This window comes from Zea mays, chromosome 9, assembly GCF_902167145.1.
Source record: "Zea mays cultivar B73 chromosome 9, Zm-B73-REFERENCE-NAM-5.0, whole genome shotgun sequence".
In the NCBI taxonomy this organism is placed as follows: domain Eukaryota; kingdom Viridiplantae; phylum Streptophyta; class Magnoliopsida; order Poales; family Poaceae; genus Zea; species Zea mays.
This window is the reverse complement of record NC_050104.1, coordinates 153,692,022-153,716,113: the sequence shown is the minus strand read 5'-3', so window position 1 is coordinate 153,716,113 and position 24,092 is coordinate 153,692,022. Positions and strand designations below refer to the sequence as shown.

The 24,092-nt window shown below is 48.6% G+C and overlaps 1 protein-coding gene across 1 annotated transcript; it reads left to right on the top strand.

Annotated features, from left to right (window-relative positions):
* Window positions 1-1,977: 1,977 nt before the first annotated feature.
* Window positions 1,978-2,930, top strand: LOC100274426 (uncharacterized). Its single transcript, NM_001148785.1, has one exon. It carries the CDS (start codon window positions 2,003-2,005, stop codon window positions 2,576-2,578), a length of 576 nt encoding a protein of 191 aa, NP_001142257.1. The 5' UTR covers window positions 1,978-2,002; the 3' UTR covers window positions 2,579-2,930.
* The last annotated feature ends 21,162 nt before the right edge of the window (window positions 2,931-24,092 follow it).

The window sequence follows — 24,092 nt, the reverse complement described above, 5'->3', positions numbered from 1 at the left end:
GTGCATATGGAATAATAGAAACAGATGGATCTTTGAAAACATACCGCTAACAACATCAACCTGCAAAGACATATTTATCAAAGAAATGTTGTTAATATGTCATAGAGTGAAGCCCCAAATAGCAAATGAAATTAGAACATGGCTTTGACAGATATTTTTGTAACCCTTGGGAGACTTTGTACATACCCTCTTTAATAAAAAAATATTGTAGTTTAGGATACAATAAATTTATAGTTTTTTGTGACACTTGCAAGAAAGAGGTTGTTGGCTGTTGCTATGCATAGTCAATGCTTTGGCTAGTGGAATACAGTGTACTTACGTTGATGATGAAGCCATAATGTGGATCATACGACTCATTATGACTTCTATAGTCCTCGAGTCTTTTATATTAATTAGATGTGTCGCTTTCTATTTTTTTTGAATGTTGAAAATTAGAAGAGATCCTCTAAAAATGGATAACCACGTGTCCATTCGATTAATTATTATATAAAGAATCTTACAGGATCCCACAGACGTGACAAAAATTTCTTATCATAAAATGCAGCAAATTAGCTGTGGAACCCTCAGTGCTATTAAACCAATGGAAGCTAAACTGTCTTCTCAGTAAGCTATTCGTTGATTTAGTTTCGCAGGGAATTACAATTACTGAAGAATCCAATTGTTGTATGTTTTGAATATTGGCCTCTCAAACAAACCAGCAACGATTGACTAGGATCTATTATCACTCATTCACTCACAGCAACGATTTGTTGTATCTGGATATATCACCTGTGTTAATGTGTATCTGAGGAGCCCTAAGGTTTGCAGAGGCAAGAAATGCAATGTGCATGTTCTTTCAGTTAACATCAATCGCACACCATCTTTTCTTTGCCCTTGCAGAGGACATCACATCATCTTTGTGTTTCAAGGCCATCCACCGTGCACGGGTGCACACTGCTCTATCGACCACTCTATATATGACCGTTATGCGTTTGCATAGGCCATCCACCGTGCACGGTCGGACTCTGCTCGATCGACCGCCACTGCGATCGCAGCTCTCCTCATGCCGATCAGCGCCATGCGACCGTCGCCATCTTCCGTAGCGTCGTCGGGGGACACGGCGGCGCCGCGCATGTACTTCATCCCGTTCCCGACGCCAGGGCACGCGCTGCCGATGTCGGACCTCGCCCGCCTTTTCGCGTCCCGCGGCGCCGACACCACGCTTGTCCTCACGCGCGGCAACGCCGCCAGGCTCGGTGGCCCCGTCGCCCGCGCGGCCGCCACTGGCCTCCGCATCCGTATCGTCGCGCTCACTCTGCCCGCAGAGGCCGCCGGGCTCGCGGGTGGCCACGAGAGCGCCGACGACCTTCCCAACCGCGAGCTCGCTGGGCCTTTCGCGGTCGCCGTTGACCTTCTCGCGCCGCTCTTTGCTGATCTGCTGCGCCGCCAGCCTGCCGACGCCATCGTGTTCGACGGTGTCCTCCCGTGGGCTGCCACTGCGGCCCCGGAGCTCGGCATCCCGCGGTACGCGTTCACCGGCACGGGGTGCTTCGCGCTCTCGGTGCAGCGTGCTCTGCTGCTCCACAGCCCGCAAAATGGCGTGGCGTCGGACACCGAGCCGTTCCTCGTGCCGGGCCTCCCCGACGCGGTGCGGCTCACCAGGTCGAGGCTCGCCGAGGCGACGCTCCCGGGCGCGCACTCGCGCGAGTTCTTGAGCCGCATGTTCGACGCCGAGCGCGTCACGGCCGGGTGGGTCGTCAACTCGTTCGCGGACCTCGAGCAGAGGTACATCGAACACTACGAGAAGGACACGGGGAAGCCGGTGTTCGCCGTCGGGCCGGTCTGCCTTGTCAACGGCGACGGCGACGACGCCCTGGAGCGCGGCCGCGGCGGGGACTCCAGTACGGCCGCCGAGGCCGCGCGCGTGCTGAGGTGGCTGAACACGAAACCCGCACGGTCGGTGGTCTACGTCTGCTTCGGCAGCCTCACCAGGTTCCCGCGTGAGCAGGTGGCGGAGCTCGGCATGGGCCTCGCCGACTCCGGCGCGAACTTCGTGTGGGTCGTCGGGGACAAGGACGCGCCGCAGCTCCCGGACATCGACGGCGCGGCGCCCGGCCGCGGGCTGGTGGTCAGGGGGTGGGCCCCGCAGGTGGCGGTGCTGCGGCACGCGGCGGTGGGCGCGTTCGTGACGCACTGCGGGTGGGGCGGGGTGACCGAAGCGGCGGCGGCGGGCGTCCCGGTGCTGGCGTGGCCGGTGTTCGCAGAGCAGTTCTACAACGAGGCGCTGGTGGTGGGGCTCGCGGGCACGGGCGTCTCCATGGGCGCGGAGAGGGGGTACGTGTGGGGAGGCGAGGCGCTGGGCGGGGTGGTGGTGGGCAGGGCGGCAGTGGCGGAGCGGGTGCGCAGCGCCATGGCGGACGAGGAGCTGCGGGGGAGGGCTGGACGGGTTGGCGAGCGCGCGCGGCGCGCGGTGGAGGCGGGAGGGTCATCGTACGAGGCCGTGGGCGCGCTGCTGGAGGATGTGCTGCGGCCTCAACGCCAGGTCCAGGATCTGGATGCCGTCCGGGAGACGAGGCGGGATGCTGAGATTTTTAATTAAACTAGTAATTGGCTTGTGCGTTTGCAACGGGAGATAACAAAATTTCAAAGCAATATATGTACATTACGATATAACAATACCCAAAATAGCAATTCTCTTTAGGCATGTGAGAATAAATAATGTAGTATTTGTTTTCATATGCCAGGGTCTTTAGGCATCAGAAGGAAAACAGTGCTCCCTAGTCGCGCCGTGCGAACAACCAGCTCATACTGTAAATGCAAGAAACAAGATAATTGGGAAGTGAAGTATTTCATCCAGTGATCAGTGAAATAACATTTAGTTAGCTAGACCTATCTAGTACATGTGTAACAGTCACATCTTATAAAATCTATTCTATATGCCTGCAGCGGCGAAGATGTAGAGATCAAAGCAAATGGGTCAAGTATGACTTCAACAATTAACCAGAAAGTGCCTTTTATATATGAAAAATGGCCCATCTGGACATCCCATTGTATGATCTACTTCATGAAACAAAATCTGAAACTTTATTGGGATTTTTTTTGCAGTATTATCTTTCCTTAGCATAGCCCACGTTTACACAAATTAGAATAAGATATTGTACACTTACCAGGCAGTGAGCAGGCCCATGTTGTTGCCTTGTTGGGTTATGATTTAGCTTGAAATAAACAAAGCCTCACATATGAGAATAAAGTAAGGAAAATAAAACCTGAAAATGTTCAAATAATCTCATTGTGATCTAGGACTTATGGTCATGCTGAATTCATAACATGTCCAACTAAAGCTCTAAAGCATGAATGATATGCTACAGTTGGAATATACAAACTTGCAGAACTTGGAACTCTCATATGGATTACTAACATATAAGTTTATATGTTCTTATTTCCCCTATTTTCTAAAACAGAAACGACTTTATTACTAGAAATAGTAATTTACAAATCTATGCTAAAGCCCATTCAAGGTACCAACACACTATTAACATTATGTGACTATTTGTTGCCTCTAATAAAAACATGAAATGACCAAGATTGTGGCTCAGTAACGAGCGAGGAAAAGGCAAAGGAGACCTCTAAGAAGGGTGTTCAGGGCGGATGGCCTCCCTCCCCACCCGCTCTCTCTCCCACGGCGATCGAGCCCCCGCCGCCGCCGCATCCGCCCGATCTGCCTCTGTCCCGTCGTCCTCGGCAGATCCCACCCCCAAGAAGCCAGATCCGACCCAGCGTACTCCCCTAGCACCGCTAGCTCGGCCTCCCATGCCCCTTCCCCCGTCGCCGCCGCCTCCACCGTGCTCTCCCGTGTCTGCCAGCCTGCCCCAAATCCTTCCCCTCCTCCAAGCGTGTACGCTTTGCATTGACTGCGAGCGGCGCGCCAGGCGTCACTTACCTCTCCTCCCCCGAATCCACCGGCAAATCCAGTCGCCTCGATGTCTCCCCCGATCGACAACCCATGGTTGCGACCGCATTGAAGACGAAGCTCCTGGCGGGTGGACGACGATTCGGCGCAAGCGCCGACGTGCTGCCTGTGCGGAACCAGACCGCGTGACATGGGTGCCTCGCTCGACCCCGACTCCTAGCCGTCTGCTGGTAAGTCTACAAGGTAAATGTGCTCGCTGCCTGGGCAGAGGCCACTTTGTCATTGATTGCAGAGACCCGGTGAGATGCATAAATTGCCTGCGCAACGGACACTGTTCCTGGCAGTGCTCCGGAAGGGGTAGTAAGACACCTCCAACCCCCAAGTGCCAAGCTCCCCGCCTCGACAACGTCAACTTTCAACCGCTCGTGCTCGCTGCCCCGCCCATGGCTCAACCCGGCGACCCTGCTGACCGCCCGGAGCATTCCTGTGTCGTCGCCTCCTCCACCAACAACATGGAGAGGGAGCTTGAGCGGTTGAGTTCTCATGTCGTGGTAGTGTGGCTCGGGCGTGACCGCCCCGACATCAGCCCGGAGCGGGTGATGCGGGCCTTCTGCTCCCGCTTCGGGGTGAGGACAGAGGACATCAAGGTGGCTCGAAGCCCTCCGGGCGACTTCCTCGTCACCTTCACACACCGCCACCACCGGGAGGCGGCCGTCGCTGCAAGAGACTTCCTACACAGCAACCTTGACTTCCGCATCAGGCCATGGCAGCTAGTCGCCCTCGGGGAGCGCTGTGACCTCTGCTTCCATGTCAGACTGTGTTTGGAGGGCATCCCTCCCCACGCCTGGAACGAAAGCATTGCCAAGCGCTCGGTGGCTCGGGCCTGCGTCCTTGACTACGTCGAAGAAGTCTGTCTCTCCTCCAACAAGGTGGACGCGCGTGGCCTCAACCTGTGGGCGTGGACGGGAAATCCGTCTAACATCCCCAAGATCGTATGGCTCACCATCACTAGCCGTACAATGGTGATCCATGACAACGCCCCCTCCACCGGGGCAGTGTGGCCTCACCTTCCGGGTGCTGGTGCACATTGATCTGGTGGAGAGCCCTCTGGGGCAGGGTGGACGGCTGGTCACTCGCTCACTTCCCTGGCGCCATGGTGTGGTCGACGGCGAGCGGGGTCCCCGCGGCCGCCATGACCCGCCCCCGACGGCTCACTGTAATGGGAGTCACCGTTGGTACATAGAAGACGAAGATGATGAGGATGGTAGGCGTGGGCGCCGGCAACACAAGGCAGGGAGCTGGAGTTCCCGCCTCTTCCGCGTCGTCTCCCGTGCGCCACGTGACCGTGATCGCTCTGAGCCTAGATGTGACGCCCACGACCGGGGATCCAACACTGGTCGTTGACGCCACCACCATGTCGGGGGCTCTTGCACCGATGACCTGGCCCATCCCCCCGGGCTTGTGTCTGCCCCCCACTCTAGGCCTGCGTGGCAGGACCGTGGACGAAGTCGGGAGAGGCATTCGCCCCATCGCCATGGACACCGCATCCGGTCCTCCCCCCGCGGGCTCCACCAGCACCACGAACCCTCTCTGGTCGTGCTATTGGGCTGCAACTCCGGGTCCCCGACGGGCGCTGGGGAAGACCGCTGGCCCTCCTCACGGCCGCCGCTGCATCACGTCGGAGGCGACCGGTGCGGAGAGAGTGTGCCACAGGAAGATCAGAACCACTCAACACCGCCGCCACAGACAGTGACATCGAGCCCAGGTTTGATGTTTGTGCATGCAGAGCAACGCTTTCTGCCTGGCCGGGTCTACCGTAGGCGCGCCCGCTCTGCCCCACCAGAACCGGGGCAACATTCGCCTGCCACCATCACGAGGGATGCAGCACTGGAGGTAGCTGTGGGTTCGGAGACAACACTTGTCACCGTCATGGAGAACGCTCAACAAGCTATATCTGCTTTCCCAGAGCTAGGGGAGCCGGCCCCTACCACTGTGGCGTCCTTCATCAGCAACCACACCTGCCCTATTGCACCACCGCTGCTCCAGGAGCTCCATCAAGCGCCACCAAACCTGAAGACAAAGAAGAAGCAAGAAGCCAGGCCAACCCGCAAGAGCATGCGGCTAGCGGCGATCGCATGGCCGCGTGGGAACATCCAGGAACGTGCATGCCAGGTCCTGCTAAAGCGCCTGGGCTTGCTGCCTAAGGAAGGTCAGCCGTCTGATTAGGCTACTACAAGTGCCGCGCTGGAGACCTGCATCAACCTCTTTAAGGGTCCACTGTCGCCCATGGTGCTGCAAGCGCTAATGGACCTCTGCGAAATCCTTCCACCACAGGGACCTGCGGCATAGGTTTAAGACATGCGGTCTGGCACGCTCTACGGGGGCCTTAGTCTTTTGCAATGTCTAGCACTTCTTCGTTCTTTTGTCCTGAATGTGTCATGGTGTATCTGCACAACCAATTTGTTCGGTGGCCCAGAATCACGGCAGCAGCCAGGGGCCTTCAATTGTTGCGATTCTGCTGAACCACTCAGCTTAGCAGTCGTCGTTCGTCGTCACAAGTGTTTGTTTGTCTACTATCTGCAGTGTTCTGGGAACTTCAAGGTTCATCCCAGTACCCCTTGTTCTGGATCTAGTTTGAGTGTAATGGAATTAATTTGCCACTTCCTTGGCTTGGTCTGTTTTATCTTGGGTCTCAGTTGTCTACCAATGTCTCAACATAACTGCAAAATTTTGAGCTGGAATGTGCGGGGGCTCAATGAAGTGGCCAGGCGTGATTCTATGCAAGAACTAGTTTGGGATACCGGTAGTACCATTGTTTGCTTGCAGGAGACTAAACTCACCACAATCGACGATGCAACCATCCTTCGTACATTGGGTCAGAATTTTCTAAACAACACTGTTGTGCTGCCTGCAAATGGATCTAGGGGTGGGATTCTCCTTGCAGCTTCGAATGACTTTTTCTCACTTTCGCAAGTGTACACCACCTCACACACTGTCTCGGCCATGATCACTATGAAGGCGGACAATTCAGCTTGGTGGATCACAGGGGTTTATTAGCCACAGTCGAGCGCTGAGAAACTTGTTTTCCTTCAAGAACTAAGTGGCCTCGCAGCACAACGTTGGGCAAAGTGGTTGGCGTTAGGAGATTTCAATCTCATATATCAAGCCTGAAATAAAAATAATTGTAACTTGAATCGGCGCCTCATGGGCGCGTTCAGATCAGCACTGGACAACCTACAGATGAAGGAAATCCACCTCAATGGCCGCCGCTACACTTGGAGCAACGGGCAAGTGAATCCAACGCTAACAAGAATTGACAGATTTTTCTGTACAACGGAATGGGAGCTTCTTTTTCCTAGCCGCTATATGCACTCCTTTCCCTCCCTCATGTCTGACCACACTTCGTTTCTCCTCCAGAGAGAATTGACGACGACACATAGCCCCTCTTTCCGTTTCGAAATTTTTTGGGTAAAGATGGAGGGATTCAAGGAGGCTGTTCAGGCTGCCTGGCTGAACCACTTCGTTCCTCCTTTACACCCATGAAGCGCCTTCATATCAAATTAGCGCGTGCAACAAAGGCCATCAAACTATGGCGTAAGACCAAAGTGGGAGACACGAGATTACAGCTTGCAATTTCCAAAGAATTAATCCTCCGATTTGAAAGTGCTCAAGAGGAGCGTGTGCTCACCCAAGAGGAACTGGATCTCCTGAAGGCACTCAAATCCAGAGCACTAGGACTTGCTGTAATTGAAAAATCAAGGATCCGTCAATGGGTTCGCCTCACTCGCATTAGGTAGGGCGACGCGAACACTAAGTTCTTCCACCTATCTGCTAGCTCCAGAGCGCGTAAGAACTTTATCCATTGCCTGCAGCCCCCAATTGGAAACTTAGCAGTAGCCCATGAGAAAAAAAGAAAAGATCATTCAGGAACACTTCAAATCTCACCTAGGGACAACCCCGTAGAGAGGGATCACCCTCAACTGGCCGGCTCTAGCTTTAGCGCAACATGACCTCTCATCGCTAGAAGCGTCGTTCTCCCTCGAAGAAATAAAGGAAACAATCTTCTCAATGCCGAGCGACAAAGCACCAGGCCCAGATGGCTTTACAAGTTTATTCTTCAAAGTATTCTGGGATATCATCAAGGAGGACGTTCTTGAGGCTTTTCACCAACTTCATAGCATGTATGGGGCAGATTTTCGTTTACTCAACTCTGCCAACATCATGCTTATCCCCAAGAAGCTGGATGCTTTGACAGTGGGTGACTACCGCCCCATCAGTTTGATACACAACATCGCAAAAATCTTCTCCAAACTGCTTGCTAACCGGCTGGCCCCCCTCCTCAACACTCTAATCTCCAAGTCCCAAAGTGCCTTCATCCAGAAAAGATGTATACAAGACAACTTCCTCTATGTGCATAACGTAGTTAGAAGACTTCACAAGCAAAAAAAGGCGCTCTTCCTCAAGCTTGACATCCAGAAGGCTTTCGACACAGTTAATTGGGGTTATCTCCTGGAAGTCCTCCAGACCATGGGTTTTGGCCCTCGTTGGCGTGAGTGGATTTCCATCCTTTTTGGGTCCGCCTCGTCTCGAGCCCTCCTCAATGGCCAACAAGGAGCAAACATCCAGCACAGGAGAGGGGTTAGGCAAGGAGACCCCCTTTCCCCTATGTAGTTCATCCTTGCCATTGATCCGCTGCAGCGTATTGAGAGCACCTAGAGGGGGGGGGTGAATAGGTGATCCTGTGAAACTTGAAAAACTTAAGCCACAAAAACTTGGTTAATCGTTAGCACAGTAATTGCCAAGTGGCTAGAGAGGAGTCAAAACACAAGAAATCAATCACAGAGATGGCACGGTGGTTATCCCGTGGTTCGGCCAAGTACAAAACTTGCCTACTCCACGTTGTGGCGTCCCAACGGACGAGGGTTGCACTCAACTCCTCTCAAGTGATCCAATGATCAACTTGAATACCACGGTGTTTTGCTTTTTCTTTTTCTCAATCCCGTTTGCGAGGAATCTCCACAATTTGGAGTCTCTCGCCCTTACACTTGAAGTTCACAAAGAAGTACGGAGTAAGGGAGGGAAGCAACACACACAAATCCACAGCAAAATACGCACACACACGGCCAAGAATCGAGCTCAAATGACTATCTCAAAGTTCTCACTAGAACGGAGCTCGAATCACTGAGAATGACAAACGAATGCGCAAAGACTGAGTGTGGATGATCAAGAATGCTCTTAGGTTGCTTGGTGTACTCCTCCATGCGCCTAGGGGTCCCTTTTATAGCCCCAAGGCAGCTAGGAGCCGTTGAGAGTAATCTGGGAAGGCAATTCTTGCCTTCTGTCGCGTGGCGCACCGGACAGTCCGGTGCACACCGGACACTGTCCGGTGCCCGATTTCCTTCCTTAAATGGCGAAGCCGACCGTTGGCTGACTTGGAGCCGTTGGCGCACCGGACAGTCCGGTGCCCCCTTCTAGCCGTTGGCTCGGCCACGTGTCCCGCGCAGATCGCGCGGCCGACCGTTGGCTCACCGGACAGTCCGGTGCACACCGGACAGTCCGGTGAATTATAGCCGTACGTCGCCGTTGAATTCCCGAGAGCGGCCAGTTCGGTCGAGCCAGCCTAGCGCACCGGACACTGTCCGGTGCACCACCGGACAGTCCGGTGCTCCCAGACTGAGCAGACTTGGCTGAACAAAGCCATCTCATTTCCAATTCGATTTTTCCTGTTTCCAGCACTTAGACACAATACATTAGTCCATAAAACAATGTACTAAGTCTGAGAAACGTACCTTTATACTTGATTTGTACTTTGTCCTCTTTTTCACACTTAGGCACTTGTGTTAGACACTAAATCACCAAAATACTTAGAAATGGCCCAAGGGCACATTTCCCTTTCAATCTCCCCCTTTTTGGTGATTTATGCCAACACAACATAAAGCAAGTAGAACAACTACAAAATCAATTCAAATAAGAACTCAATTTGTTTTGATTCGAATTTGACATATATGGATCACTCTTTTGCCACCACTTGGTTTGTTTTTGCAAATCAAACTCAAATTTCTATCTCTAAGTCAAATACACATGTTAAGACATAAAGAGAGTCATTATAAGAGAAATTGATTCAAGATTTCAAAAACTCCCCTTTTTCCCATAATCAACACTTCTCCCCACAAGAAGCCAACTTTTGACAAGAGAGACGATAAAAGAGTTTTGACAAACCAAAAGCTAACCAAAAGCTCTATTCTACTATTTTCAAAATCTCTCAAGTGGTAGCTGATCCATTTATTGCTTTGGCCTTTATTTTCTCCCCCTTTGGCATCAAGCACCAAAACAGGATCAATCTTGGCCCTCGAACCCCATTGCCTCACCAAAATCTTTTGACAGATATATTAGTACACAAAACCAATGTACTAAGGCTTAGAAACATACCTTTACTTGTGATTTGCAACTTGTCCATCCATGGGCATAGATTTACGTTTAAGCACTTGTGTTGACACTCAATCACCAAAATACTTAGAAATGGCCCAAGGGCACATTTCCCTTTCAATCTCCCCCTTTTTGGTGATTTATGCCAACACAACATAAAGCAACTAGAACAAGTGCAAAATCACTTCAAATAGAACTCAAATCTATTTTGATTCATTTTTGGCATATATGGATCATCCTTTGCCACCACTTGGTTTGTTTTTTGCAAATTTAAACTCAAATCTCTATCTCTAAGTCAAACACACATGTTGAAGCATAAAGAGAGTCATTCCAAAAGAGATTGATCAAATATTTCAAAAACTCCCCCTTTTCCCATAATCACTACTTCTCCCCACAAGAAGCCAACTTTTGACAGAAGAGATAATAAAAAGAGTTTTGACAAACCAAAAGCTTTACTCTACTATTTTCAAATCTCTCAAGTGGTAGCTGATCCATTTATTGCTTTGGCCTTTATTTTCTCCCCCTTTGGCATCAAGCACCAAAACGGGTTCAATCTTGGCCCTTTAACCCCATTGCCTCACCAAAATCTTCAATTAAGATCAAATGGCAATAAGAGTACGTGAGATGAACTTGGAATAAGTTACCCTCTCATCGGAGTGCAGTGGAAGTCTTTCATTGGTCCAAGTCCACCTTTCCCTTTCAATTCTCCTTCGAGACTAAATCAAGCAAACTCGACTACATAGTTAGTCTCAAAGAGTCAAGTTGTAACACATCTCCCCCTAAACATGTGCATCACTTTGCAACGGACTTGTGAGGTCCAGGGAGTGTTTGTACAACTTGAGCACCACAATAAGCAACAAAATGCAGAATGAACATGATCAAAGGCATAAACACATGTATGCTACAATTCAATCCAAGTTCCGCGAATCTAAGACATTTAGCTCACTACGCAGCCTGCAAAAGGTCTTCTCATCTAGAGGCTTGGTAAAGATATCGGCTAGCTGGTTCTCGGTGCTAACATGAAACACTTCGATATCTCCCTTTTGTTGGTGGTCTCTCAAAAAGTGATGCCGGATGTCTATGTGCTTTGTGCGGCTGTGCTCAACAGGATTTTCTGCCATGCGGATAGCACTCTCATTGTCACATAGGAGTGGGACTTTGCTCAGATTGTAGCCAAGGTCCCGGAGGGTTTGCCTCATCCAAAGTAGTTGCGCGCAACACTGTCCTGCGGCAACGTACTCGGCCTCAGCGGTGGATAGGGCAACGGAAGTTTGTTTCTTAGAGTTCCACGACACCAGGGACCTTCCTAAGAATTGGCACGTCCCCGATGTGCTCTTCCTATCGACCTTACATCCAGCATAGTCGGAGTCTGAGTATCCAACCAAGTCAAAGGTAGACCCCTTTGGATACCAGAGCCCGAAGCAAGGCGTAGCAACTAAATATCTAAGGATTCGCTTCACGGCCACTAAGTGACATTCCTTAGGATCGGATTGAAATCTAGCACACATGCATACGCTAAGCATAATATCCGGTCTACTAGCACATAAATAAAGTAATGACCCTATCATTGACCAGTATGCTTTTTGATCAACGGATTTACCTCCTTTGTTGAGGTCGGTGTGCCCGTCGGTTCCCATCGGAGTCTTTGCGGGCTTGGCGTCCTTCATCCCAAACCGCTTTAGCAGATCTTGCGTGTACTTCGTTTGGGAGATGAAGGTGTCATCCTTGAGTTGCTTCACTTGGAACCCAAGGAAGTAGTTCAACTCGCCCATCATCGACATCTCGAATTTTTGCGTCATCAACATAAATTTGGCACACAAACAAATCACCATCACATGTCTTTGTAAAAAGAGTTGGATCGACTTTCCCAACCTTGAAAGCATTAACAATTAGAAAGTCTCTAAGGCATTCATACCATGCTCTTGGGGCTTGCTTAAGTCCATAGAGCGCCTTAGAGAGCTTACACACATGGTCGGGGTACCGTTCATCCTCGAAGCCAGGGGGTTGCTCCACGTACACCTCCTCCTTGATTGGCCCGTTGAGGAAAGTGCTCTTCACATCCATTTGGTACAACCTGAAAGAATGATGAGCGGCATATGCTAGCAAGATTCGAATTGATTCTAGCCTAGCCACAGGAGCAAAAGTCTCCTCGAAATCCAAACCTGCGACTTGGGCATAACCTTTTGCCACAAGTCGAGCCTTGTTTCTCGTCACCACCCCGTGCTCGTCTTGTTTGTTGCGGAACACCCACTTGGTTCCCACAACATTTTGCTTAGGACGAGGCACCAGTGTCCAAACTTCATTCCTCTTGAAGTTGTTGAGCTCCTCCTGCATGGCCAACACCCAGTCCGGATCTAGCAAGGCCTCCTCTACCCTGAAAGGCTCAATAGAAGAGACAAAAGAGTAATGCTCACAAAAATTAACTAATCGAGACCGAGTAGTTACTCCCTTGCTAATGTCACCCAGAATTTGGTCGACGGGATGATCCCTTTGAATCATCGCTCGAACTTGGGTTGGAGGTGCCGGTTGCGCTTCTTCCTCCATCACATGATCAACTTGTGCTCCCCCTTGATCACACGCCTCCTGTAGATGAACCTGTTCATCGTCTTGAGTTGGGGGATGCACCATAGTTGAGGAAGAAGGTTGATCTTGCTCCAAGTGTCCCTGTGGTCGCACATCACCAATCGCCATGGTGCGCATAGCGACCGTTGGAACATCTTCTTCATCTACATCATCAAGATCAACAACTTGCTCTCTTGGAGAGCCATTAGTCTCATCAAATACAACGTCGCTAGAGACTTCAACCAAACCCGATGATTTGTTGAAGACTCTATACGCCTTTGTATTTGAGTCATAACCTAACAAAAACCCTTCTACTGCTTTGGGAGCAAACTTAGAATTTCTACCTTTCTTTACTAGAATGTAGCACTTGCTCCCAAATACACGAAAGTAAGATACATTGGGTTTGTTACCGGTTAGCAGCTCATACGACGTTTTCTTGAGGAGGCGATGAAGGTAGACCCTGTTGATGGCGTGGCAAGCCGTGTTCACGGCTTCCGTCCAAAAGCACTCGGGGGTCTTGAACTCTCCTAGCATCGTCCTCGCCATGTCGATGAGCGTCCTGTTCTTCCTCTCTACCACACCATTTTGCTGTGGTGTGTAGGGAGCGGAGAATTCGTGCTTGATCCCTTCCTCTTCAAGGAACTCCTCCACTTGAAGGTTCTTGAACTCAGACCCGTTATCGCTCCTTATCTTCTTCACCTTGAGCTCAAACTCATTTTGAGCTCTCCTGAGGAAGCGCTTGAGGGTCCCTTGGGTTTCAGACTTATCCTGCAAAAAGAACACCCAAGTGAAGCGGGAAAAATCATCTACAATAACTAGACCATACTTACTCCTTCCTATGCTCAGATAGGCGACGGGTCCGAAGAGGTCCATATGCAGCAGCTCCAGAGGTCTTGAAGTGGTCATTACATTCTTGCTGTGATGCGCTCCTCCCACTTGTTTTCCTGCTTGACAAGCTGCACAAGGTCTATCTTTTTCGAATTGCACGTTAGTCAAACCTATCACGTGTTCTCCCTTTAGAAGCTTGTGAAGATTCTTCATCCCCACATGTGCTAAGCGGCGATGCCACAGCCAGCCCATGCTAGTCTTAGCTATTAAGCATGCATCTAGACCGACTTCTTTTGCAAAATCAACTAAATAAAGTTTGCCGTCTAATACACCCTTAAAAGCTAGTGAACCATCACTTCTTCTAAAGACAGACACATCTACATTTGTAAATAGACAGTTATACCCCATGTTGCATAATTGACTAACCGATAGCAAATTATATCCTAGAGACTCTACTAAAAACACATTAGAGATAGAGTGCTCATTAGAAATTGCAATTTTACCTAACCCTTTTACCTTGCCTTGATTCCCATCACCGAATATGATTGAATCTTGGGAATCCTTATTCTTTACGTAGGAGGTGAACATCTTCTTCTCCCCCGTCATATGGTTTGTGCATCCGCTGTCAATAATCCAGCTTGAACCCCCGGATGCATAAACCTGCAAGGCAAATTTAGGCTTGGGTTTTAGGTACCCAACTCATGTTGGGTCCTACAAGGTTAGTGCAAATTTCCTTAGGGACCCAAATGCAAGTTTTGTCTCCCTTGCATTTTGCCCCTAATTTCCTAGCAACAATTTTCTTATCCTTTCTACAAATAGCAAAGGAAGCATTTAAAGCACAATAAATTGTAGAAGGTTCATTCATTACTTTCCTAGGAGCATTATGAACTACATTCCTCCTAGGCATTTGGTGAACAACATTTCTTCTAAACACATTTCTACCATGCATAACATGAGAACTAGAAGCAGTCATAGCATAAGAGTCATAAGCATGTGAATCAAAAACATCATTACCTCTAAAAGCATTTCTAGAGTATCTCCTATCATAGTACATGAAAGCATGATTCTTCTTAACACTATTAGCCATAGGAGCCTTCCCTTTCTCCTTGGTGGAGATAGGAGTCTTATGGCTTGTTAAGTTCTTGGCTTCCCTCTTGAAGCCAAGCCCATCCTTAATTGAGGGGTGTCTACCAATAGTGTAGGCATCCCTTGCAAATTTTAGTTTTTCAAATTCACTCTTGCTAGTCTTAAGTTGGGTATTAAGACTAGCTAATTCATCACTCAATTTTGAAATTGAAACTAAGTGTTCACTACAAGCATTAATATCAACATCCTTACACCTAGTGCAAATTTCAACATGTTCAACACAAGAGTTGGATTTATGTGCTTCTACTAGTTTAGCATTTAAGTCATCATTAATGCTCTTTAACTTAGAAATTGAATCATGGCATGTTGACACTTCACAAGCAAGCATTTCATTCCTCTTAATTTCTAATGCAAGGGATTTTTGAGCCTCTATAAACTTATCATGTTCTTCATACAACAAATCCTCTTGCTTTTCTAGAAGTATATTCTTTTCATTCAAGGCATCAATTAATTCATTAATTTTGTCTATCTTAGATCTATCTAAGCCCTTGAACAAACATGAATAATCTACTTCATCCTCATCACTAGATTCGTCCTCACTTGAAGAAGCATAGGTAGAGTTGCGAGTACATACCTTCTTCTCCCTTGCCATAAGGCATGTGTGACGCTCGTTGGGGAAGAGGGTTGATTTGTTGAAGGCGGTGGCGGCGAGTCCTTCATTGTCGGAGTCGGAAGAGGAGCAATCCGAGTCCCACTCCTTGCCTAGATGCGCCTCGCCTTTTGCCTTCTTGTAATGCTTTTTCTTTTCCCTCTTGTTTTCCTGGTCACTATCATTATCAGGGCAGTTAGCGATAAAATGACCAATCTTACCGCACTTGAAGCATGAGCGCTTCCCCTTCGTCTTGGTCTTGCTTGGCTGCCCCTTGTGACCCTTTAGCACTGTCTTGAAGCGTTTGATGATGAGAGCCATCTCTTCATCATTAAGCCCGACCGCCTCAATTTGTGCCACCTTGCTAGGTAGCGCCTCCTTGCTTCTTGTTGCTTTGAGAGCAAAAGGTTGTGGTTCGTTGATCGGTCCATTCAAGGCATCGTCCACGTACCTTGCCTCCTTGATCATCATTCGCCCGCTGACGAATTTTCCTAAGACTTCTTCGGGCGACATTTTGGTGTACCTGGGATTCTCACGAATATTATTCACCAAATGAGGATCAAGAACGGTAAAGGACCTTAGCATTAGTCGGACGACGTCGTGGTTCGTCCATCACGTGCTTCCATAGCTCCTTATTTTGTTGATAAGGGTCTTGAGTCGGTTGTATGTTTGAGTTGGCTCCTCGCCCCTTATCATCGCGAACCGTCCAAGCTCGCCCTCCACCAACTCCATTTTGGTGAGCAAGGTAGCGTCATTTCCCTCATGAGAGATCTTGAGGGCATCCCAGATTTGCTTGGCGTTATCCAAGCCACTTACTTTGTTATATTCATCCCTGCACAATGAAGCTAGAAGAACAGTAGTAGCTTGTGCATTCTTATGGATTTGCTCATTAATGAATATAGGACTATCCGAACTATTAAAGTGCATTCCACTATCTACAATCTCCCATATACTAGGATGGAGAGAGAATAGGTGACTACGCATTTTGTGGCTCCAAAATCCGTAGTCCTCCCCATCAAAGTGTGGGGGCTTGCCGAGTGGAATGGAAAGCAAATGTGAATTTGAACTTTGCGGAATACGAGAGTAGTCAAAAGAAAAGTTAGAATTAACCGGTTTCCTTTGCTCGTAGTCGTTGTGGTCGTCGTCCTTTTGGGAAGAGGAAGATTCGTCGCTGTCGTAGTAGACAATCTCCTTGATGCGCCTTGTCTTCTTCTTCTTCCCATCTTTTCGTCTATGGCCCGAGCCCGAGTCGTTGGACTTGTCATCCTTTGGCTCGTTGACGAAGGACTCCTTCTCCTTGTCGTTGATCACGATTCCCTTCCCCTTAGGATCCATCTCTTCGGGCGGTTAGTCCCTTTCTTGAAGAGAACAGCTCTGATACCAATTGAGAGCACCTAGAGGGGGGGGTGAATAGGTGATCCTGTAAAACTTAAAAAATTAAGCCACAAAAACTTGTTAAGTGTTAGCACAAGTATGGCCAAGTGGCTAGAGAGGAGTCAAAACACAATAACCACAAGAAATCAATCACAGAGATGACACGGTGGTTATCCCGTGGTTCGGCCAAGTACAAAAACTTGCCTACTCCACGTTGTGGCGTCCCAACGGACGAGAGTTGCACTCAACTCCTCTCAAGTGATCCAATGATCAACTTGAATACCACGGTGTTTTTGCTTTTCTTTTCTCAATCCCGTTTGCGAGGAATCTCCACAACTTGGAGTCTCTCGCCCTTACAAAAGATGTTCACAGAGAATCACGGAGCAAGGAAGGGATTAGCAACTCACACACAACACAAAGATCACAGCGAATACGCACACTCAAGACCCAGACTTAAGCTCAAGAGACTAGCACACTAGAACGGAGCTCAAATCACTAGAATGCCGAACAAGTGTGCAAGATTGATGTATGAGTGATCAAGAGTGCTCAAGGAATGCTTGGTTTTCTCCTCCATGCGCCTAGGGGTCCCTTTTATAGCCCCAAGGCAGCTAGGAGCCGTTGAGAACAAATCTGGAAGGCCATCCTTGCCTTCTGTCGTCGGGTGCACCGGACAGTCCGGTGCACACCGGACACTGTCCGGTGCCCGATTTCCTTCCTTAATCAACGCAGCTGACCGTTGTAGATCGTTGCAGATCTGGCGCACCGGACAGTCCGGTGCACACCGGACAGTCCGGTGCCCCCTCCCGACCGTTGGCCAGGCCACGTGTCGCGCGTAGATCCCGCGGTCGACCGTTGGCTCAGCCGACCGTTGGCTCACCGGACAGTCCGGTGCACACCGGACAGTCCGGTGAATTATAGCCGTACGCCGTCGGCAAATTCCCGAGAGCGGCGTCTTCAGGTCGAGGCAGCCTGGCGCACCGGACACTGTCCGGTGCACCACCGGACAGTCCGGTGCCCCAGACCGAAACAGCCTGTTGGCTGTACACAGCCAACATTCTCCTTTTCTTTTTCTCTCTGTTTCTAACACTTAGACAAATATATTAGTACACAAAACCAATGTACTAAGGCTTAGAAACATACCTTTACTTGTGATTTGCAACTTGTCCATCCATGGGCATAGATTTACGTTTAAGCACTTGTGTTGACACTCAATCACCAAAATACTTAGAAATGGCCCAAGGGCACATTTCCCTTTCAAGAGGAAAGGCTGAATCAAATGGAGGTCATTGTCTCATGGCTTGGCCACTAGTCAGCAAGCCCAAAACCCTAGGCGGTCTGGGCATCCTCAACCTCAACAAATTCAGCTGTGCCCTCCGGCTAAGATGGATTTGGAAGAGCTGGACGACAGAGGATCACCCTTGGAAAGGGTTTGATGTGCCTTGTAACCTTGCGGACAGGCTCCTCTTTAGCGCCTCCACCATCGTCACTGTTGGAGATGGCAAGACACCCAAATTCTGGCACGACAGTTGGCTTGATGGCATGGCGCCAAGAAACATAGCACCACACCTCTTTGAGCTAGTCTCAAGAAAGAACAAGTCAGTTGCCATTGAGATCAATGACGAGAATTGGATTAGGTCGTTGCGAGGCAAGATTACCTCCATGGTGCAGATCGAGGAATTCGTCTCCCTCTAGTTTAGACTCCATGATTTTCACCTCCAACCACAGGTGTCGGACTCCATTATCTGGAAATGGAACCCCGATGGTGTCTTCACGGTAAAATCAGCCTACAATGCACAATTCATCGGATCGTACAACCACATTAATTCTAATTTTGTTTGGCGGGCACGGGTAGAGCAAAAGTGCAAGATTTTTGCTTGGATTCTTCTACAGGACAAGCTCCTTACTGCTAACAATCTTGCCACTTGGGGTTGGACGCACCAACCAATTTGCTCCCTCTGCAATGGCCCCTTGGAGACTGGCCCCCACCTTTGTTTGCATTGCCCTTTTGCCCGTGCGGTGTGGCATCAGATTCTAGTTTGGGAGGGCTTGAGCCTCGCGGCCCAGGCTGACCCTACTCACTTCTCCAGCATAAAAGACTGGTGGGAAGCTACATCCTCCCTGCTCCCAAAGAACCAAAAGCGTGACTTCAACGACCTCATGATATACACCATGTGGAACATCTGGAAGGAGAGAAACATGAGGATATTCGAAAACAACGCCCTCACCCCTATCCAATTAGCCTTGAAGATTAAAGAGGACGTGTTCACTTTCAAGAGAGCCATGTTCCTCCACTATTAGGGTTGCTGCAGTGGTTTAGCTGATTTGTGCGGGTCTGCTGGGAGCGTTCCTCACATTGTGTTTGCTAGTCTGTCTTATCTCGGTCCTCGGACCTGTACAGTGTATTTTCTAAACTCTCTTCTATTAATGATTAGGCAGAGCTCCTGCCATTCCTTCAAAAAAAACATGAAGCATCCTGGAGTAGGCTACAAAAATAGAGTTTGTTCAATGGATTTACTGGAGACATCTGATACACTCTCAATCTACTTCTGTCTATGCAGCACCAAATCATTTGGTGAAACAGATATGACCATTAACCCCTGCACCGATAGAAATCTATTAGACTCCACCAGTAGTGGTGACCATTAGAAATCTATTGTTGCATTGTATTCCTGAAAATGATTATATGTTCGAACAGGCTAACCAAATAAAATCGTTATTTTTGTGTCATGTAGATTTGTGAAGGGAAGCATACCAATGCCCTAAAGGGAATGAGTGAGCCATTGAACATGCGTATCTTGAGCCTGTCATTAGGTATTGAGGCCTCCACCGTGCAGACGAGAGAGACCCATGTTGGGTGTGTTCTCTATAGCCTGTCAATAGAGTCTGGATTGGGTTTAACCCAACTAATCGTCTCTTTAATCGGGCCCTTGATTGAGACGGCCCATGCTAACCTCGTTTGTCGCTCCTGGTCACACGATGCTATATATAAAGGATTAAGGGGTCACAGGAAAAGCTAACATTAGTACCTCACCCGAAACCCTAATCCACATAAAGGCCCCATCGCCTAGGCGTCGGAGTGACTGCAAGCGCGAGAACCAACGGCGGCCTGGATCCTGGTGCCTGTTGTTCCTCTACAGGTCTATGGAGGTGACGACAGCAACAACTACCATGCTCCATCAACACAACAACTAAGGTATGTCATCCTATTCCTCTTTGTTGAACAGATCTACTTGCCATCAGGGATTTGCATTTACAGATTGGTATTATAGGGGCTTAGGGATCGATCCTAGGCACCATAGAAACCTAACAATGGTATCAAAGGCACCCTAAGACCCCTAGATCTCCTAATCCACTCTGCTTTTTAGATCACAGAAAAGTCTCGGATCAAAGTGATTAAGCTCAGTTTTTCCTCACTACTTAATCACCCGAGAACACAGAACAGAGAAGATAGAAAGATTAGATTAGGAATAGGACATAAAATAATATGCTTAGTCTAGGGTTTTACAAACCCTAAGTTTGCAGATCAAAGCCATTAGAGACACAATGAGTCTCGGCTTCGACCTCATGGAACCGAGAGTATCGATAACTCACAGTCTAAGGTTAGGGTTTGCAAACCCAAATCCAAATCGAGTCAACAAAGATCGAAAGGACTCAGGATTTTGAATCCACGACCAATGCAATAGTAAGAGAAGAGTATAGAACGCGTGGTTTGCATCAGGTTTTAGAAACCCTATGTTTTCCCCAAAATAAAATCGGATCAGAGTGCACAGGTGCACGGTCCAAGCATTCATCGGGTCCTAGTTTGATTTACCTTATACCTTGCTCACCACTGAACCTCTAGGTAGTATCTGCTATTGCTCTATGTGGTTTTGTGTGTTAAGGTACATATTAATCATAATCATGCCATTTACTGTTATTGAATTATTTATTGTTCATGATAAGTGAAAGGGAAATGTGCCTTTGGGCCATTTCTAAGTATTTTGGTGATTAAGTGCCAACGCAAGTGCTTAAATGTGAATCTATGCACATGGATGAACAAAGTGCAAATCACAAGTAAAGGTATGTTTCTAAGCCTTAGTACATTGGTTTTGTGTACTAATATATTTGTCTAAGTGTTAGAAACAGAGAGAAGAAGAAAAGAAGAATGTTGGCTGTGTACAGCCAACAGGCTGTTTCGGTCTGGGGCACCGGACTGTCCGGTGGTGCACCGGACAGTGTCCGGTGCGCCAGGCTGCCTCGACCTGAAGCCGCCGCTCTCGGGAATTTGCCGACGGCGTACGGCTAAAATTCACCGGACTGTCCGGTGTGCACCGGACTGTCCGGTGAGCCAACGGTCGGCTAAGCCAACGGTCGGCCGCGGAATCTGCGCGCGACACGTGGCCTGGCCAACGGTCGGAAGGATGCACCGGACTGTCCGGTGTGCACCGGACTGTCCGGTGCGCCAGATCTGCAACGGTCGGCAACGGTCGGCTGCGCCGTTTAAGGAAATAAATCGGGCACCGGACAGTGTCCGGTGTGCACCGGACTGTCCGGTGCGCCCGACGACAGAAGGCAAGGATGGCCTTCCAGATTTGTTCTCAACGGCTCCTAGCTGCCTTGGGGCTATAAAAGGGACCCCTAGGCGCATGGAGGAGGACACCAAGCATTCCTTGAGCACTCTTGATTACTCACACATCAATCTTGCGCACTTGTTCGCCATTCTAGTGATTTGAGCTCCGTTCTAGTGTGCTAGTCTTTCGAGCTCAAGTCTGGGTCTTGTGTGTGCGTATTCGCTGTGATCTTTGTGTCGTGTGTGAGTTGCTAATCCCTCCCTTGCTCCGTGATTCTTTGTGAACATCTTTTGTAAGGGCGAGAGGCTCCAAGTTGTGGAGATTCCTCGCAAACGGGATTGAGAAAAGAAAAGCAAGAACACCGTGGTATTCAAGTTGATCATTGGATCACTTGAGAGGAGTTGAGTGCAACTCTCGTCCGTTGGGACGCCACAACGTGGAGTAGGCAAGTTTTGTACTTGGCCGAACCACGGGATAACCACCGTGTCATCTCTGTGATTGAATTCTTGTGGTTATTGTGTTTTGACTCCCCTTTAGCCACTTGGCATAAACTGTGCTAACACTTAACCAAAGTTTTGCGGCTATAAGTTTAAGTTTTACAGGATCACCTATTCACCCCCCCTCTAGGTGCTCTCAATTGGTATCGGAGCCGTTCTCTTCAAGAAAGGGACTAACCGCCCGAAGAGATGGATCCTAAGGGGAAGGGAATCGTGATCAACGACAAGGAGAAGGAGTCATTCGTCAACGAGCCTAAGGATGACAAGTCAAACGACTCGGGCTCAGGCCATAGACGAAAAGATGGGAAGAAGAAGAAGACAAGGCGCATCAAGGAGATCGTCTACTACGACAGCGACGAATCTTCCTCTTCCCAAAAGGACGAAGACAACGACTACAGGAAGACGGTCAATTCAAACTTTTCATTTGATTATTCTCGCATTCCACATAGTTCGAATTCGCATTTGCTTTCCATTCCTCTTGGCAAACCTCCACACTTCGATGGGGAAGACTACGGATTTTGGAGTCACAAAATGCGTAGTCACTTATTCTCTCTCCATCCAAGCATATGGGAGATTGTAGAGAATGGAATGAAATTTGATAGCTTGGATAGCCCTATGTTTATTAATGAACAGATTCATAAAAATGCACAAGCTACTACTGTGTTGCTAGCCTCTTTGTGCAGGGACGAGTACAATAAGGTGAGCGGCTTGGACAATGCCAAGCAGATATGGGACACCCTCAAGATTTCTCACGAGGGGAACGACATCACCATGCTCACTAAAATGGAGTTGGTGGAAGGCGAGCTTGGAAGATTTGCGATGATAAGGGGCGAGGAGCCAACCCAAACATACAACCGGCTCAAGACCCTTATCAACAAAATAAGGAGCTATGGAAGCACACGATGGACGGACCATGACGTCGTCCGACTATTACTAAGGTCCTTTACCATTCTTGATCCTCATTTGGTGAATAATATTCGTGAGAATCCCAGGTACACCAAAATGTCTCCCGAAGAAGTTCTTGGGAAGTTCGTAAGCGGGCGAATGATGATCAAGGAGGCAAGATACGTGGACGACGCGTTGAACGATCCTATTCATGAGCCTCAACCCATTGCTCTCAAGGCAACAAGGAGCAAGGAGGCGCTACCAAGCAAGGTGGCGCAAGTTGAGGCGGCCGGGCTAAATAATGAGGAGATGGCCCTCATCATTAAGCGCTTCAAGACGGCGCTTAAAGGTCGCAAGGGACAGTCAAGCAAGACCAAGACAAAGGAGAAGCGCTCGTGCTTCAAATGTGGTAAGATTGGTCATTTCATTGCTAACTGTCCCGATAATGAAAGTGACCAGGAAAAAGGGGACAAAAGGGAGAAGAAGAAGCATTACAAGAAGGCCAAGGGCGAAGCACATATCGGAAAGGAGTGGGATTCGGATTGCTCCTCCTCTGACTCCGACAATGAAGGACTCGCCGCCACCGCCTTCAACAAGTCTCTCTTCCCCAACGAGCGTCACACATGTCTGATGGCAAGAGAGAAGAAGGTGAGTACTCGAGACTCCACTTATGCTTCCTCTAGTGATAATGAGTCTAGTGATGATGATGACATAGACTATTCATGCTTGTTCAAAGGCTTAGATAGATCTAAGATAGATAAGATAAATGAACTCATTGATGCATTGAATGAGAAAGATAAACTCTTAGAGAAACAAGAGGATTTATTGTATGAAGAGCATGATAAATTTGTAGAAGCTCAAAAATCCTATGCTTTAGAAGTTAAAAGAAATGAAATGCTTTCTTTTGAACTATCTACTTGTCATGAAACCATTTCTGCTTTAAAAGGTGTTAACAATGATTTAAATGCTAAACTAGTAGAAGCAAATAAATCCAACTCTTGTGTTCAACATGTTGAAATTTGCACTAGGTGTAAAGATGTTGATATTAATGCTTGTAGTGAACACTTAGTTTCTATTTCAAAATTGAATGATGAATTAGCTAGTCTTAATGCCCAACTTAAGACTAGCAAAAGTGAATTTGAGAAACTAAAATTTGCTAGGGATGCCTACACGGTTGGTAGACACCCCTCAATTAAGGATGGGCTTGGCTTCAAGAGGGAAGCCAAGAACTTAACAATCCATAAGGCTCCCATCTCCGCCAAGGAGAAAGGGAAGGCCCCTATGGCAAGTAGCACTAAAAGGAATCATGCTTTTATATATCATGATAGGAGACAAACTAGAAATGC

Excerpts from the sequence above, each read along its gene's own strand:
- LOC100274426 (NM_001148785.1), top strand. The coding sequence starts at position 2,003 with ATGGGCCTCGCCGACTCCGGCGCGAACTTCGTGTGGGTCGTCGGGGAC.